General features: G+C 50.6%; 2 protein-coding genes across 4 annotated transcripts in view; one reads left to right on the top strand and one right to left on the bottom strand.

Moving 5' to 3' along the window:
* The window catches only part of Ctbp2 (C-terminal binding protein 2), a 140,293-nt gene extending 138,184 nt beyond the window's left edge, over positions 1–2,109 (bottom strand). Inside the window, exons 1-2 of one of the 3 annotated variants that reach the window (XM_052713740.1) lie at positions 1,919–2,109; positions 1,398–1,608 (exon numbers count right to left, since the gene is read on the bottom strand). The gene's annotated coding sequence lies outside the window, so the exon portion shown is untranslated. Of the gene's footprint in view, positions 1–951; positions 1,064–1,397; positions 1,661–1,918 lie in introns of those variants that run through there. The other 2 variants (XM_052713742.1, XM_052713741.1) reach the window with 2 other exon arrangements.
* Positions 1,070–7,618, top strand: LOC128095062 (uncharacterized). Its single transcript, XM_052713748.1, has 3 exons — positions 1,070–1,344; positions 2,026–2,123; positions 2,230–7,618. The coding sequence occupies exons 1-3, from the start codon at positions 1,249–1,251 to the stop codon at positions 3,011–3,013; spliced, it is 978 nt and encodes a 325-aa protein (XP_052569708.1). The 5' UTR covers positions 1,070–1,248; the 3' UTR covers positions 3,014–7,618.
* Positions 7,619–18,354: the final 10,736 nt, after the last annotated feature.

The raw sequence follows: 18,354 nt of genomic DNA, 5'->3' as shown, positions 1-18,354 counted from the left end.
TGTCCGCGACCATCGTCGCCGGCGGAAAGCAAGCCACCGGAGGGAGTGTGTGCGCGCGAGTGTGTGCCCGCGGTGACCGCGCCAAGCTCTCGGGCCCGCGGCCTCCGAGCCCCAGGGCGCAGCATGGGCTGCAGGCGACCGGCCACGCCGCGGGGCCTCCCGCAGGAGCAAGGCCTGGGCGCGCCGGTACTCCCGCACTGCCCAGCCCGGGTCGCCCAAGGCGCTGGGGAGGGCGCGAGCCGGAGAAGAAAGGCTCTTTCCGCAGGTCGGTCAGGCTCCGCGAAGCAGACCAGGAGCAGGGAAGCGACCGCGGCGGCCCGGCCGTACCCACGCCACGCTGGGTCCCTGCTGCCCAAGGCGCGCCCTAGTCAGCCCCTTCTACGAAACTTTCTTTTTTGCCTCGCCCCACCCGAAAAGTGCGGCCCGGGCGAGGGCGCCGAGGACAGCCGGCGGAGGGCGAGGAGGAAGTGGTGCCCGCGGGAGCGCGGCCGGGCAGAGGAAATGCCCGCGCCGCCCGCCCCCGCCCTTGCAGCCCGCCCCGGCCCCCCGCCCCGCCGCGACTTTGGCGGGCCGAGCCCCGCGCGCCACTGGCGGCGGCGGCGGCAGATGTGGCCCCGGCTGCCCCAAGGAGCCAACAATGCCGGGCCGGCAAAACAAAAGGGATCCGCTTCGCCTCCTCCCCGGCCTCTCACTTACACTCTCGGGGAGCCGCGCGGGATCCCGGGCCGACAGGGGCCGCGCCCCCAGGGGCCCCGAGTCACGCGCGCCCCGACTTGTCCCCGCCGACCCCGGCCTCTCTTCTCCCCCCACCCCCCGCCCGCCTCACAGGCGCAAGGCCTGCCGCACCCCGGTACGCTCGGACTCCTGGTCCCCAGGGATCCGGCCGTATTGTCCCCGCGGCGCGCAGCGCGCTCGTCCAAGATCGCCAGCTGCCCCCGCGCGCGTACCCACCGGGCTCCAGGAGCAAGCCGGGGGCGCCTAGGAAACCGTCGCCAGACGCCGCCGCCGCTGCCCTCTGGACGCCGCTGCGCTCCGGGTTTTTCTTTCCTTTTTTTTTCCAATCCTGATGGGAAGGAAGGTGACCGCCTACTTCGCATTCATCAACTCTCATCACAACAACAAAAATCCTGGCGCAAAGGGCGGCCAGCAGGCGCAATCGGTGGCGAGGGGCGGCGGGCGATAACCCCCAGGCGGGCGTCCACCCCCGGGCGCAGCGTGCGGACACGGGGCCGGGGGCGCTGACCAAAGATGTCCTCGGATGCCGGCCCGGTGTCCTTCGCCCTCCTCCTCCTCCCGGAGTGGCGCAGTGAGGCGCGGGCACGGCGCCCCAGCCAGCGGCCGCAGGTGAGGCGGGGGCGGCGGCAGCCCCAGCCCTCCCCGAGGACCCCCCCTCTTACCTCGTCCTGGGTCGCCGGCGTCCACGGAGAAGGGCGCCCACCCGGGAGGCGGCGGCGGTAGCGGCGGCTCCCGCCCCTCCCACCCCACCCGGCGGCGGCGGCGGTGGTGGTGGCGCTGGCGGTGAGGCCCCCCCTCAGCGCGGCATGGCTCCCAGCTCGCTCTCCCGCTCCTCTGGGCGCCGCTGGTTCCTCTGGGCCGCTCCCGAGCCACCTTAAAATGACACGCGCACACAGAGACACACACACAAAAACTTAATCTCTCCAGCTCCGCGCCCCACCCCCTCCCTCCCTCCCCTCCCTTCCTTTCCCTTCCCTTCCCTCCCTTCCTTCCCTTCCCTTCCTCCTCCTCCCGTCGCCGCCGAGCCTCTTCCTACTTCCCCACCCACCCCACCCCCTTCCCCCGCCCACCGGCTCCCGATCACCCCCCCCCATCCCGGCCGCGCGCCCTCTCGCCAGCCCCGGGGCCAGGCGGGGGCTGCGCTGGGGGTCCCCGGCCCGCGCCCGCGCCGCACCGCGCTCACCCCCCAGAGGATGCTGGCTGCAACTTGGATCCGGGGAGGGAAGGTCCTAGAAGCCGAGCGCCTCCCGGCTATTTGCTCTTCTTTATTTGTTTTCTCCTCCCGGGAAGGAGGAGGAAAGCGCAGAGAAAAGGAAAGGAAGGACGGAAGCGGCGCGGGCCGCTGCTCCGGTGCCCTCCGGCTGCGCAGGAGCGAGGCGGGAGGCGAGGTGAGGGTCCCCGCTCGCTCACTCGCTTTTTTTTTTTTTTCAAAGGCGGGGTCTCTCTTTGCAAACCAATGACACAACCCCACATGGTCCGGTCTCGCCCCTACAGATACTTCTCACTACAAATCGGCTCTCTCCAGGGATTAGCGGCTACGCGAAAGTGCACACTGGCGCTGCGGGCAGCCGAGGGGGCCGGGCAAAGCCGGCACTCCCCGGCCCAGCCCCACCACACCCTGGAGGCTCTGGGGAGGCGCGGGGGTCCCGAGGCCGGTGCGGTGACTCCACCCGCCCTCGCCTTCCTTCCTCCTCCGCCCCTTCCACGTGGGGCCCGCCACGTGGGGAGACGCGAGCTCCGGCGGGCCTCGCCGCGGTCCCCCGGGTGGCCCCGGCTGGGTAGGGCCCCCGCCACGCCCGCGCAGCAGACCTGCCCTCTACTCGGCCCCGAGGCTCCAACTTCCTCCTGGGCCCTGCGCAGGCCACTGGTGCCGTCCCAGGCCCGCGAGGTCAGGCGCGGGCCGGCCACAGGGGGCACTTGCGTTCCCCGATCCCAGATCCCGGAGACCGTGCCGGCTGTGGGTGCGCGCGGAGACTGGTCTGTGTGCTGGAACTTGCCGCAGTGTGTTCGCTACGAGAAGCTAAATGTTTTTACACATTTAAAAAATTTGTCTTTTCTGCTGTCTAGATGTCGCTGGGGCTATTTTGAAAGCCTTGCCTTGGGACGGATCTCCAGCCTCACTGAGGCCTTGGGGGCCCGAGGGTCGCTTGCGCGGTGCCCCTTCACGGGTCCACAAGTATCTCGGTGTTCAGCGATTGGAATCTGGACACCCAACGACGATGGGGCACTGCGGCCGCGCGAGACTAGACAGCATCTGGGCTGGATTCCTTGGCCATGACCCGCGACATCCGAGCGCTGTCCCCGGAAGGGAGCCAGCTCCTTGCGCCTAGGGCCTCCCTAGCTTACTAACCAGACTTTAGGCGAGCGGCTTCAAAGGACCCCTGTAGCGCTGAGCAGAGCCCTTGGGTGCAATTGTTTTTAAATCTTTCGGGTGCTAGCGATTGGATTGAGATGTTGGACTGTATGATCGAGAGGAGGGGGTCTAGTGTCATGACTTTGAAGGTCACAGAGACCGCCGCCATTCAGAGAGCCACTTCGAGTGGTGTGGCCTTCTAAGGACCGGAGAAATTTATAGCGGACATGAGCCGCGTGAGGACTCCGAGCCCCTGAACCCATCGCTGTGCGTTCTGGAGAGCACTTTATCTCGTCCTGTTTGCTAAAGTGCACACCCAGATGCCGCCTGCAAGACTGGCAATGTGTGGTTTCTATGGTTGTGGCATAGTCAAACTGGTTTTAAAACTAGTTTACAAACCTTTTCTGAATGGCAACGCGGGAATGGTCCCTCCCAAACACACTTAACATGGTTTTTAACGTGCCCCTAATAGGCCTGGGGCTGGTCAGTCGCGAAGTAGCTCACCATCTTGATGTCCTGTGAGAGAATTCACAGGTGTGCACCCACCCCAACCCCTCCATCTGTCAGGGCTTTGTATTCTCATAAATTGCTCTGAAGAATTCACTGTTTCCCCAGCAGCTTCCCTCCAAGGTCGTGGGGCCCAAGACCTGCTTGTAAACTGACCTCGTCGCATAACCCAGGCTCCTGTGCCACCAGTTCCTGCTTCATGAGTTCCTTGGCCCTAAACTGTGGTGGTGAAGGCTCCTGCGTCTTGTTTCTCAGATCTTTGCCCTTCCTGGCCCTCTCTTCTTACCAAGAAACCATAGCCAGCTGGCTTTTCTTATTGCTTGTTCAGCTTTCCTCCGGTCTAATTTTGAATTCCACTTGAGAAAAATACCATGGTGGGTCCTGCAGGGTGGCACAGCCTGCACGGATCGGAGTTCAGTCCCCAGTGCCTAGTAAAAGGCGCCAAAACTACACAGAGAAACCCTGTCTCGAAAAAACAAACAAAAAAGTAAAAGGAAAGAGCGGACGAAATTGTCCTCAGACCCCTGCTCATGCATCACATATCACACAACCATAAGAAAACACTACCCTCTTAGGAACGCAAAACTAAAAATCATTTCGAACTTCTGACTGACGGCCTGCATTTTAAAATATGGAGCCCAGCCTGGAGGAAGTAGCGCTGTAGGCAGAACACTGGACTGGCTTATAGGAGGTCCTAGGTTCATCCCTTGCTTCTGGGGACAAGGGATCTGACAACCACCCAGTGATGTTGCACTGGTAATACTTTGGGGCTGGCAAGATGGCTCAGTGTGTCAGGTACTTGCCCCCAAGCCGGACAACCTAGAAAGAGCAAACCGACTTCCTCCGGCCACCATACATGTATCATGGACAGCATGCCCACCACACAAAATATAAATAAGTGTACTAACATTTTCAAGAAATGTAAGTCTGGTGCTGGAGAGATGGCTCAGGTTAAGAGAACCAGCTGCTCTTCCAGACGACCTGGGTTCAATTGCCAGCAACCCACGTGGCAGTACACACATATCTGTAACTCCAGTTCCAGGGCTTCTGACACCCTCACACAGACATACATGCAGACAAAATACCAATGAACATAAAATTAAAAACAAAATTAAAAGAAAAGAAATGTAAGTCCAGTTACCATCAGCATGTAAATTAGTTCAGATAGTAACCATTTTTTAAAAAGATGTTGAATATAGACAACAAAACCAGAAACAAAAACCCAGTCCTGGAGAGATAGCTAAGCAGTTAGGAGCACTTGCTGCTCTTCCAGAGGACCTGATTTCAGTTCCCAGTAACTACATGGGGTGGCTTACAATCACCTGTAACTCCAGCCCTAAAGGGATCTGATGCCCTCTTCTGATCTACATGGATACCAACGTGTGTGTGTGTGTGTGCATACACACACACTCAAAAATCTTTAAGTGTTAAGTAATTTATTTATTTCTTTACTTACTTAATATTTATTTAATTTGTAATGTGTGCTGGTATTTTGGCCTGTGTGTATGTCTGTGTGAGGGAGTCGGATCCACTGGAACTTGAGTTACAGACAGTTGTGAGCTGCCATGTGGGTGCTGGGAATTAAACCTGGGTCCTTCGGAAGAGCAGCCAATGCTCTTAGCCGCTGAGCCATCTCTCCAGCCCTCTTTAAATTTTAAAAATATAAACAGGCTCTAATAGATACTTCTCTGAGGATGATGCACGAATGGCCAATAAGCACGCTCAGAAAATGTTCAGCCTCAGTCATTAGGGAAATACAAATGAAAACCACAGTAAGATACCACTAATTATCCACTGGGATGACTATTATCAACAGAAGGGGAAATGATGTGGAGAAATGGGAGCGCTTGTGCGGTGCTGATGGCGGTGTGAATGCTTCCCCCACAGTGGGAGTGGCAGCTCCTTAGAAAGTTAACACGGGATTGCTATATGATCCAGAAATGTCACTTCAGCACTGGAGTGGGGTATAGTGTGGGAAGAGACAAGAGAGTCACTAGGGCTTCATAGCCAACCAGTCTAGGTGAAAAAATGTCCCCAGTTCAGTAAAAGGCCCTGTCTCAGGGGGCTGAAGTGGAGAGTGACAGAGCAGGACACCCACATCCTCTTCTGGCCTGTGCAGTGGCATGGGTATGCACAGCTGTATACACACACACACACACACACACACACACCATTAAAAAGAGGAAATTCTGAATTGCTAAAATATAGATGAACATTGAAAAAAAGGCTAATGAAGCAAACCGGGCACCGAGGACAAATAATTTGTACCTCCATTTACGTGTGGTTAGTAAATGGGCAAAACCGTAAGAAGCACGGTGGTGGTGATTGGAATTGAAGGGAGGCAGTGTGGGCATTATTGTTCAGATTGTAAAGCGCTTACCCTGCCAGACTGGTGACCTGAGTTGGAGCCCCGGAACCGCATGCGTGTGTCCATACATACACACAGAAAGTTACAGTAACTTACTTTTTACAAGACGGGAAAGACAGAGGCAGATGGGGTGGTTCACGTGTGCAATTCTAGCTGGGGCAGGAGGATGGCCATGAATAATTCTAGTCCGTCCTGAGCTACAGAGTGAGACGCTGCCGTGGAATGAAAGAAAGAAGGTGAGGAGACAAAGTTGGGTACGGAGGGGTGGCTCCTGAGGCTCAGTTTCTGCACATTGGCAAAGTTGTGGTCATGAGAAAGCCAGAGGGAAATTCTGACAGGCTGGAAATTAAAAAGCCGTGTGTGCTTTTATATTTAAGAGGAAGTAACGTGAGTTCACAAAGTTGACAGCAAACTCTTTTTTTTTTTCTAATAGTATTTATGATCAGGCCAGGCCTGGTGTCTCACAGTTCGTCCAGCAACTGAGAGATTGGAGCTAGGGGATGACGGCAGGTTGGAGACCAGACTGGCCTGCCAGGCCAGCACGGGCTACACAGTACGATCTTGCCTCAATAGGCAGACTCTCCATTCGCTTTCCTGATGGTCCGAGTTAAGTCAAGAGTGTTGCTTTCTCTTGGGCAAGGGCATTAACTAAACTTCTGGGGGTCTGTAAAGCCCCCATAGCACTGGGTTTCCAGTGGGCATAAGCTCTGTTGCCAAGGACTCTCCATTCCCCTGGCTTCCATCTTTCCTGGTTGTTTGCATGTGGTTCAAACTCGCCCTCAGAAATTTCCTTCCTTGTTCTGGGGATATCCGTTCCCTCTCCATTTGGGGTTCAAGAGAAAGGGTCCTAGCTTTGCATTGAGAGGTCCGGCCTGGTAGAGGCCCATGGCTCTAAGATGAAGGCAGGTGTGCCTGGGGCAGGTGTAAGGGCACAGTCTGCTGCCCTCACCAAGACTGCTGGCGGTGCCATTCTTCCCTTAATTTGCAGTGCCTATTCTTTGCCTCTCGGCCTGGGGTTCCATCTGGCCTCAATGAAAGGGAGTGGAGACATTCTCACGGTTTGCCATCAGATCACGCTTCTGCATTCACCGCTAGTATCCCAGGGAAGGGACAGTGAACGCTGGCCCAGACGCTTCATCAACACCTGGCATAAAAGGATGCTCTGTGGTGCACACCCATAATCCCAACATTCCTCCAGATGTGGAGGCAGGAGGATCAGAAGTTCAAGGTCATCTTCAGCTACACAGGAAGTTCAAGTCCGGCCTAGACTACCTGAGACACTGACAAAAAGCCAAAGCCAGCCACCTGCTGGTTAGTGTCTGTCACCTCTGTTCTGCATTGCCACCTACAAGAGAAACAAAGTGTTATCTCTGAGCCGGACTTAATGGTGTCAGATGCCTTTGACTCCAGCCGTCAAGAGGTACAAGCAGGCTGATCTCAATGAGTCTGAGGCAAATCTAACCTACACAGTGAGTTCCAGGACAGCTGGGGCTGTGTAGAAAGAGACCCTGTCTCGCCGGGCGGTGGTGGCGCACGCCTTTAATCCCTGCACTCAGCCAGGCGGATCTCTGTGAGTTCGAGGCCAGCCTGGGCTACCAAGTGAGTTCCAGGAAAGGCGCTAAGCTACACAGAGAAACCCTGTCTCGAAAAACCAAAAAAAAAAAAAAGAAATAGACCCTGTCTCAAAACGAAACAAAAACAAAAATAAACAAAAAAACCCAAACAACAAAACAACGCGCATCTCTCTTGAAGAGTTAATGAATTTGCTTCCTAACAGATCCTTAAAACTGCAAGCCACCCAGATTCAGTGTTACCTCGGCCCACAGGATATCCAAAATTAAATTTAGTGCTTAAGGATACCAGCCATTCTAGCATTCTGGTACTATTTTCTTCCTTCCTTCCTTCCTTTCTGCCTGTCTTTTATCCTTTTTCTTTTCATTACTATTATTATTATTATTATTACTACTACTACTGGTTTGGGCTTTGATTTTTCAAGACAGGGTTTCTCTGTGTAGCCCTGATTATCCTGGAACTCACTCTGTAGACCAGGCTGGGTTTGAAATCAGAGACCTGCCTACCTCTGCCTCCAGAGTGCCAGGATTAACGACATGGGCCGCCGCCGCCACCTGCCTTCTAGTACTATTTTCTATGAAGCCACATCCCCTTTTTGCGCTTGCTGCGGGAGAGAGGTGGTTAGTGGTGTTTCAAAGGCATTGTGAATTTTTTCGTATGATCCTATTTAGAAAAAAAAAACTTTTTTAGGGGGCAGCACTTGAAACAGGATCTCATGTTGTTCAGGCAACCTGGCCTGCGAGCTTCCCGGGACTCTTCTGGCTTCTCTTCTTTTCTTGCCATAGCAGCACCAGGATTACAGACACACACTACCACGCCTGGCTGTTTTCTGTGGCTTCTGGGGATCCGAATTCATGTCCTCACATTTGTGTTTTACCTACTGAGCCATCTCCCCAGTCCCCGGTGTTTGCAAACATGTACTAGTATGATGAGTTCATCTACTCATAGGTCTGGTCCCTCAGAGGCACTCGGGATATTGCTTGGACGGTTGGGTGGGTGGGTGGGAAGATGGATGGATGTGTGGGTATGGGGATAGGTGGATGGATAGACAGACGAATGGATGGGTGGATGGTTGATGTGTCGGTAGAAAGATAGATGAGTGGGTGGATAGATGGATAAGTGGATGGATGAGTGAATGCAGTGGTTGGATGGATGGTTGAATGAATAGATGGGTGGTTGGGTAGATGGATGGTTGAAAAGATAGATTGGGTAAGAGGGTATATCACTTGTTGAATATGAGATCCAAGAGAAATTACTTCCTGTAAAGTAGTAAAAATGCAAAATCCGCAATCTGAAAGATCCTTTCCTTTCCCTTCTCTTCATTTCATTTGTCGAAGTTTCGTTTGCATGTATGCATGTGCACTACATGCATGTCTGGGGCCTGTGTCTGCATGTATGTATGTGTACCACGTGAATCAGCCCAGTGCCTGTGGAGGTCAAAAGAGAGTGTCAGGCCCTCTAGAACTAGAGTTACAGATGTTTGTAAGCTGCCGTGTGGAAAGAAGCCTGGTCCTCTGTGAAAGCAACAAGAGCTCTTAACCACTGAGCCTTCTCTTCAGCCTCATCACTTTCTCTTAAACATTTTTTTTTTAAATAGACTGACCCAAACTCAATATGCCATTGAGAATGACCTGAACTTCTGATGCTTCTGCTTCCACCTCCCAAGTACAGGGATTACAATGAGTATGTTCAGTGTGATTTGTGTGGTGCATGCCAGCTCTCTACTCTATCCTCTGAGCTGTATTGCCAGCCCCCTGACAATTCATTTCAGATTCCTTATGAATGGTTTCTTGGTGGAAGGAAAGGCATTATAACATAAATGTAGCATTTGGACAGACATGGACTGAATAAGACAGCAGAAGCTGAGCTCGTGCTGAATACCAGCTGCATGTCAGATCTGTGAGCACAGACGTCAGAGAGGACAGGCAGGAAAGCTGGACGGAGGTTCTGGGGAAAACCTTTGCACAATAATTGAGTGCTGTGAGCTGGGCATGGTGGTCCACGCCTTTAATCTCACCACTGGAAAGGCAGAGAGGTAAGCTGAGCTCTGTAAATTTGAGGTCAGCCTGGTCTACATAGTGAGTTCCAAGACAGCCAGGGCTGTATAAAGAGACCCTATCTCAAAAAAACAAAATATAATTTGAATGCCGTGCAATTTAGGTTCCAGGTGATTCTCAGCTATTGAATACAGGTCCCAGTGTTGATCTAGGGACTGCTGAGCTGAGAAGCACCATCCATCCCTCTAAATCCAGTCCTACTGCAGAGGAATGATTCACAAGGTAGGCTCCATAAGGTAATGCCACCATTCACTGCCTGTGTAAAGCATCAACACGGTGTGAGGTGCATGGTGCTTAGAGCAGGTACCACTGGGCTCTGCCTAAGTTACAGTCTATGTAGGAGCTTGGAGCCCCGTTCTTAGAAACACCCATATGAGCCGGGCGGTGGTGGCGCACGCCTTTAATCCCAGCACTCGGGAGGCAGAGGCAGGCGGATCTTTGTGAGTTCGAGGCCAGCCTGGTCTACAGAGTGAGATCCAGGAAAGACGCAAAGCTACACAGAGAAACCCTGTCTCGAAAAAAAAAAAAAAAGAAAGAAAGAAAGAAAGAAACACCCATATGCTCTACAACTCCTATCTATCTTGAAATTCTTAGTCTGGTGGTGGTAATCCCAGAACATGGGAGGGTGAAGCAGGCACACAAGTTTGAGGTCAACCTAGACTGCATAGTAAATAGCAGGGTGGTTGGGGCTAATGAGGGAGACCCTGTATCAATATGCCCCTGCTAGACAATCATCATTAATAGTTACTAATAAGAATCTTGTATTTTCTTTTGCTCTCTGTAGCTCTGTGGCTGGTGCTCCTCTCCATAACTGTCTGGCCCACCTGTGAGCTCCGCAGCAGGTGCAGCCAACAGCTGGGTGTAAGCTCACTCCTTTCACACCTCAGCAGATACTTGTAGCACAGGGAGCCCTACATGCTACATTTGGCTTTGATCACCTCCCACACCAGAAGATGCCACCCACTCACTCACCCCTCAGACCGTCAAGGAGCACAGGGAGATCATGGGCAAGAGGGAAACCCATGGGCAGCTGTCACTGAGGGGCAGGAGCAAAGTGCTGGGCTCTTGCCCTTTAGAGAGACGTCCTGGAATGTGTTCTGTGCACTTCTCAGAGTTCTCAGCATAGTCTAGCCCTAGGGCCCTTGTGCTTATCCCCTTCCATATATTCTTGGGTGACCAGTTAGCAAAACTAGGTGCTTGAATCGACAGATTTTTATTATCTCCCAATTCCAGAAGCAAGAAACAGCATCCAAGGTCTCTGTCTCTATGGCTGTCCTTCTGAAAGCCCAGGGGAGATCGGTCCTTCCTGCTTCCTTCATGCTCTTGCGGCTTGTGGACACACTGTTCCAGCATCTGCCTGTGCCATCATGTGACCATTTACTGGGTTTCTGTGTCTGCATCTTGTTTTTCTTCCCTTAGCTCGAAGGTCCCTCCTAATCCACCTCACCTGAACTCGGTTACTGCTGCTGAGACTCTCTTTCCAAATACAGTCCCATTCACAGGTACCAGGGGTTAGAGGCTGACCCTCACCACATTCTGTCCACCAGAGATAAAAAATGGAAATGACTTAAAATAAAATGGTTACCTTAAACGGACAATATTGACACTCTTGTATCACTCTAAACAAAGCTAGGCTTCTTGGGGAGATCGGAAGCCTGTGTTGACATAGCCTTTGGTAAATGAGCTAAGAATTTAACTTTTGATACAGGCCACAATCCCAACTGGGCTTTTCCCACAGAGATATTTATAAATAGCCTCAGGTGTTAATTATTAATACATATAAAACATTTATTAAACACTTTATTCATGCCAGGCTCCTGTGCCAGGCACTAGCAAGACAAAGAGGAATCCAGCACAGACTTAGTCCTTCAGGAGCTCTGGTCCATTAGGCAATGGTAGTAATTTACAAGTGCACACAGGTGCACTTATTAATGCCTGCTGTATGCATAGCACAACCTGGTTTTGTGGTCTTTGCTCTCGTCTCATCTGCAATCTGATTGGGCTGTCCAAGGCAAAGTACCTAAACACGAGAGTCATTGCAGAAAGCTTCCAAGGGGCACTCAGCCTGAAAACTAGGATGTCTGCCTGACTCACCGTTTCCTTCTGACCAGGTGGTTCCTGGCTCTCTCTGGGCCTCCTTCTTTTCTCTATAAAGATGAGTTAATGATGAGGCTCAGCATGTAAAAACTTTGCAAGCCTGGTGGCGTAAGTTCAATCCCCAGAACCCATGTAAATGTGGAAGGAGCGAGCTGACTCCACAAAGTTGTCTCTGACCCCACATGTGGGCCTTCACATGGGCTGCCTCGCACAGCATGCATATATAAACCCAGTAATAATAAATAAATTTAAAACTGAGCAAATGAGATGAGAGGCTAGAGGGACTGGAGATGAAGTTCAGTGGGAAGGGTGCTTGCTTAAAACGCATGGAGCCTCTGGTTCGATACCCAGTATATAAACATGAACTGGGTGTGGTGGTGCACGCCTGTGATCCAAGCACTTGGGAGATGGAGACAGGATGGTTGGCTACATAGTAGGTTTGAAGCAAACCTGGGATACATGAGATCCTGTTTCAAAATCGGGAAGGGGTGGGGTGGGGCTGGAGAGATGACTCAGCAGTTAAGAGTGCTTGCTGCTCTTACAGAGGATTCAGGTTTAGTTCCTAGCACCCATATTAGGCAGCCCAGAATTAACCTTTAACTCCTGTTCTAGGGGATCTGATAACTCTCTTTTGGCCTCTGTGGGCATTGTACACATGGGGCACACACACACATAATTAAAAATACAAAAAAAGTAGGGACTCAAACCTCCATCATCATCATAACCTACTGTACCAACCTAGACATTTGCTAAGCACCTACTGTGTTTCAGGCATAGTATGGTGTACTTGCCAAACATCATTGCATTTCATCTTCACAATATTCCTATGAGATCTAGATTTGAGACTAGTTCATTTTAGCTGAGTTCTACTGCGCATGCTATCTAGAAGGCCAAGACAGTATGCTCTGGAGTCAAGGTCAGCCTTGGCAACATAGAATGACCCCACCTCAAAAAGAAAACTATACCCTTTTGTTTGTTTGTTTTTTCAAGACAGGGTTTCTCTGGCCTCGAACTCACTGAGCTCTAAGTGCTAGGATTAAAGACCTGTGCCACCACCACCTGGCCTTTTTGTTTGTTTTTAAGACAGGGTCTCATTATATAATTCTGGTTGTTCTGGAACCCACTATGTGGACCAGGCCAGCCTTGAACTCACAGAGATCCTCCTGCCTCTGCCTCCCAAGTGTTGGGATCAAAGGTGTTTGTTACTATGCCCAGCTAAAAACTGTTCCCATTTTGCTGATGTAGAAACTATGGCTTAGTCAAACATGGTAGTACAGGCTTGTAAATACAGTACTCTAGATTCAGAGGCAGGAGGATTGCTGCAAGTTTGAGGAGGCCAGCCTGGTCTACACAGCAAGTTCTAGGTCAGCCAGCGCCACATAGCAAGATCTTTTCTCAAACAAACAAACAAACAAAAAAACAAAAATCGAACCAAATAAAAGAAGAAAGGAAGGAAGGAGCCAGGTGGTGGCACATGCCTTTGTTCTCAGTACTTGGGAGGCAGAGGCCGGTATATTTCTGTGAGTTCCAGGCCATCCTGGTCTACAAATTGAATTCCAGGACAGCCAGGATGGTTACACAGAGAAACTCTGTCTCAAAAACAAACAAACAAAAACAAACCCACAAAACAAAAAAAAGGAAGGTAGGAAGAAAAACAAATAAATTCTTAGAAAGATTAAGTCTGTTTTCACAGGTCAAAGTGAATTAACTGTTAGAGCAGGGGTCTGGCTCAAGCTGTCTGCAGCTAAAATCCTTCTCAGAGGAGACATAAGCCATGTCTACCCCTCTTCCTAAGGTCCCAACAACAACCAAAGTATGATTCCACTACAGTTTACTCTGGGGGAACCAACGAGTTTGTTGAAATTCCTTGCAGAGGATAGGTGAGTGGATGATCTCCTGCAAAATGCCACTGGATAGTCTTTACCCAGCAGAGATAGTGACTCTCCCTGGGACACATAGATTGAGGTCTCTCCCCTCTTCTCTAACCTATGTGCTCTAGCCCTTCCTTCCCTGAGGCAGACTTGCATAGAGCAACTGCATATGTAGGTGAGGGTCCCGTGACCCTCCCTGCCCCTCGAGAAGTGATGCAAACAGTCAACAAGCCTGGCTGGGATTATCTTTTGCAAGTGGGCACTTGCCTTCCCATTACCGCTAAACTCATGAAGACAGCAGCAGTTTGGTTTGGAGAATAGTCATATACAGCGCCCTCCGATGCCAGGACCAAACTCTTTATTTTATTTATTTATATTCTATGTATGAGTGTGCTCTGCATGTATACCTGCATGCCAGAAGAGGGTATCTGATCCCACTAGAGATGGTTGTGAGGTACCATGTGGGTGCTGGGAATTGAACTTACAACCTCTGGAAGAGCAGCCAGTGCTCTTAATCCCTGAGCCATCAATCCAGCTCTAGGACCTATTTATTTATTTATTTATCTATCTATTTATTTATTTATTTATTTTGAGACAGGGTTTCTTTGTGCAACAGCCCTAGCTGTCCTGGAACTAGCTCTGTAGACCAGGCTGGCCTCGAACTCAGAGATCTGCCTGCTTCTGCCTCCCAAGTGCTAGTATTAAAGATGCGTACCACTACCACCTGGCCTCAGGACCAAACTCTTAACAAGGCCACTGTGCCATCTTCCTTCATGTTCTGTGATTGTGCAGTACTGATCTCACTTGTGAAGGGGCACTGACCCATCGGTGAGAGTAGGAAACCTTGGGCTGCCAGGGAAGAGCCGCATCTTTCCCACATGCCCAGCTGGAGCAAACTGTTGTGTCCATCCCTCTACTTTGCATTCCCGCAAGCCTGCCGTGAGCATTCCCCATTTGGCAGAGTTCTCTCTGTGCTAGTTGCTAGAAAACCTAGTTTTTACCTCCCTCGTGGTCTTGACTTCATCCAAGAACTGCATAGCTGCTCCATCACTGCTATCTTTCCAGGGTAGCTATCTACTAGCCAGTCAATGGGAACCAGTTGCCCAGAGGAAGGGTAAGGGGGGTCAGTGTATCTGTTTCTCTGATCTCCTTTGATCCTCTCTCTCCCACTCTCCTTAGGCTGCCTTAGGCTGCCTTAGGCTGGCTGTGTTTTTCCATCAAAGGTTATGCCCCCTCAATTAAATGTTGAGATCTACCTCACTTTTGTGTCTCTATTATTTGTTTTTTGTTTGTTTCTTTCTTTATTTTTTTCTTGAGACAGGGCCTCTCTATGTAGCCCTGACTGTCCTGGAACTCATGTAGACCAGGCTGCCTTGATGTCTTAGAAATTTGCCCACTTTTGCCTCCAGAGTGCTGGGATTAAAGGCATGTGCCTTTGGCAATGTCTCCATTTTAAAGTGTTCCATTTCAGTGGTTTAAAGCACATTTGCAAGCTTTTGCAGTGACCCACCCACCCACTACCTAATGCTAGGACATTAAAAACAAGATTTATATTTATATTTTTGCCTGCATATGTGTGGCATGTAATAGTACTTTCTCGTCGGACCGCCAGCATGTAAATAACGACCCAGAGACTTATTATTAATTATGAAAGCTCGGCCATAGCATAGGCTTGTCCCACTGGCTCTTATAACTTAAAGTAACGCATATTTTTATTAATCTATGTTCTACCATGTTGCTTTTACCTCTCCCCATTCTTTGTGTCCGATTCTTTGCTCGTCTCCGTGGTATATTTCATGCACCTAGATTCATCTCCTACTTCCTCTCTCTGCCTGAAAGTCCCACCTATACCTCCTGCCTAGCTATTGACCATTCAGCTCTTTATTAAGCCAATCACAGCAATGAATCTTCACACGGTGTGCAAATAACCCACAACAGTGCCGTACTACGTGCACAGTGACCTTTTATGTCAGAAGAGGGTGTCAGAATCCCTGGAACTGGAGTTGTGGATGGTTGCGAGCTGCCATGTGGGAGCTGGGAACTGAGCTCAGGTCTTCTGCAAGAGCATCGAGTGCTCTTAACCACCAAGTCATCTCTCCAGCTTCAATTCCAGTATATTTTTGTCACCCTCAAAGAAACCTGGAACTTGTCAGTAGTCCCTAGCCTTCCTTTTTCCCATCTCCCAGCATCCATGAATCTACCTTCTGTCCCTTTGCCTTTTGTATGAATGAAAACACAACAGCTGGCCTTCTGGCTTCTTCACCTGTTTTCAAGGTTCATCCCTCTGGTTACATGAGCCTGAATTCCATGATGCCTGAATTCCCTCAGGCATCCTTTTGACACTACCGGTACATCTTTCTGGCGTCCTGGAACTTCTTCTTTTCTTGCCCTTGGGCCTTAGGAGTGAGTGTAGCCCCAGGCAGCTGCACTACCTTGTGGGGATTTTCCTCTTCAGAACATTCCATTTGGGATCTGTCTTTGTATCCTATTGGGGTCCTTTGTGACACCCAATTTCCTCACACATGGTGTATATTTTGCATGGATTTCCATAATATAGTTTATGTGCTTTTTCATAATAAAATTGGACTGAACTAGATACATAGCAGGTCTGCTGATAACAACACATTGATGGGTGGCTCCTTCTCAAGCCCATTGCCGAGGACTGAGGATTGCTTGGTCTTAAGAATCTTGGGGATTTGCCAGGCAGTGGTGGTGCAAGCCTTTTATTCCAGCACTTGAGAGACAGAGACAGGAAGATCTCTGAGTTTGAGGCCAGCCTGGGCTACAGAGTGAGTTCCAGGACAGCAAGGGCTATACAGAGAAACTCTGTCTTGAAAAACAAACAAACAAACAAACAAACAAACAAACTCCTGTAAGTTGTCTTCTGACTTCCATACATGGAGTGTGGCATGTGTGTCCCTTCCCCAAATGTATATATTCAAAACAAAAACAAAAACCAGAGGGGCTGCAGTGATGGTTCAGCCATTGAGAGCACTGTCTGCTCTTCCAGAGGACCCAGGTTCAATACCCAGCACCCACGTGGCATCTCACACCTACCTGTCTGTAACTGCAGTTTTGGGGTACCTGACATCCATGGCAAAACATTGATGCACATAAGAGTAAAATATATATATATATATATATTTTTTAAAAAGAATCACGAGGCCGCTCAACCTCACCAACACTATCATTTCTGAAATACCGTCGGGGAAGGCTTGGTGGCTCCATTTTGAGAGCGGTTCACTGACTTGGCTGAAGTAAAGGCTGAAGCAGCTCCCATTGGATGGCTGGGCTGCAGAGTGGTCACAACTTTTCAGTTCATGAGAAGGCCCACACGGAGGAATGACTGAAGCCCTTGCTTTTCAAAGAGACTCCTTGGGAGGGCTGTCAGGCTGACAAGGAGCCATTTTCCTGCTTTCATCAGTCACCACTGGTGGCTGGGAACAGACTGTCCAACTCTGCCCACTCCTGAGGATTCCCAAAGAGTTTTCAGTAAGTTTCATTTATTAACAGGGAACAGTTGTGCTCAGGGAAACAGAATAACACTTGCAAATAACCTCCTATTACCTAAGGTCTGTTTCTTACTGTATTCTGTAAGAGCTAGCAGGAACAGCAGAGCAAGACAATGGGCTCCGTTGGAGGTGGAGGAACATGGAGAAAGGAAGCAAGGTCTGCTCAGCCATTGGCTTATGCCAGAGCCAATGGCCATTTAAATCTCAGCGATAAAACTCGGGAACAAGGCAGCTATTTAGAACAGGAAAACTACAAAAATGGCCTGGCGTGGTGGTGCATACCTTAAATCCCAGCACTTGGGAGGCAGAGGCAGATGGGTTTCTGTGAGTTCGACGCCAGTCTGGTCTACAGAGTGAGTTCCAGAACAGTCAGGGATACACAGAGAAACCCTGTCTCAAAAAACCAGCCAACCAACCAACCAAACAAAAATCCATTTGAGCTCTGATGTGGTGTTGAGTGTCTGTAGTCCCAGCCACTTGGGAGGTAGAGGAAAGAGGACAGCTTGAGCCTCAAAGTTAGAGACCAGCCTGGGTAATAGAGTAAGTTTCTTTCTAAAAAGAAAACTAGAATCAGGTGTGGGGGTGGTCCATAATAAGACCCCATCTCAAGAAAGAATAACAACAAGAGAAGAAAAGAAAAAGAGCTTAGGGCTGGGGAGGTGGCTCCATGTGCAGCTGGGGAGGTGGCTCCATGTGCAGCTGGGGAGGTGGCTCCATGTGCAGCTGGGGAGGTGGCTCCATGTGCAGCTGGGGAGGTGGCTCCATGTGCAGCTGGGGAGATGGCTCCATGTGCAGCTGGGGAGATGGCTCCATGTGCATGGTACCTACTGAGGACTTAAGTCTAGTCTAGCACCCATGTCAATGCCAAGCAAGTGTGGCAAACAACCCACCTGTAATTCCAGCATTTGGAAAGTGTAGACAGGGGATCCCCTCAGCAAGTTGGCCAGCTAGACTAGTTGAATTGATGAGCTCTGGGTACAAGTGATCCAGGAAGACACCCTCCACACACACCTGCATATACATGTGAACCTCCCCACTCCAACTCCATGTACACATGCATGCTACACCCGCAAACACATCACACATATCTACAAAGGAAAAAAGAGGCTGAAATGGTCAATTAACACATGAAAGTATGCTAAACACCAGCAAAAACCATCAGTAAAAGGCAAATGAAAGTCATAGTAAGGCCAGTATAATCCCAGCACTCGAGAGATGGAGGCAGGAGGATTACCATGAAGGCCTGTATGGGATATCTAGAGTTCCAGATCACCCAGGGCTA

Source organism: Peromyscus californicus, unplaced genomic scaffold (assembly GCF_007827085.1).
Source record: "Peromyscus californicus insignis strain IS unplaced genomic scaffold, ASM782708v3 Scaffold_4__1_contigs__length_199733344, whole genome shotgun sequence".
Classification (NCBI taxonomy): Eukaryota; Metazoa; Chordata; class Mammalia; order Rodentia; family Cricetidae; genus Peromyscus; species Peromyscus californicus.
Note: the sequence above shows the minus strand (reverse complement) of the source record. Positions and strands in the feature narration are given on the sequence as shown.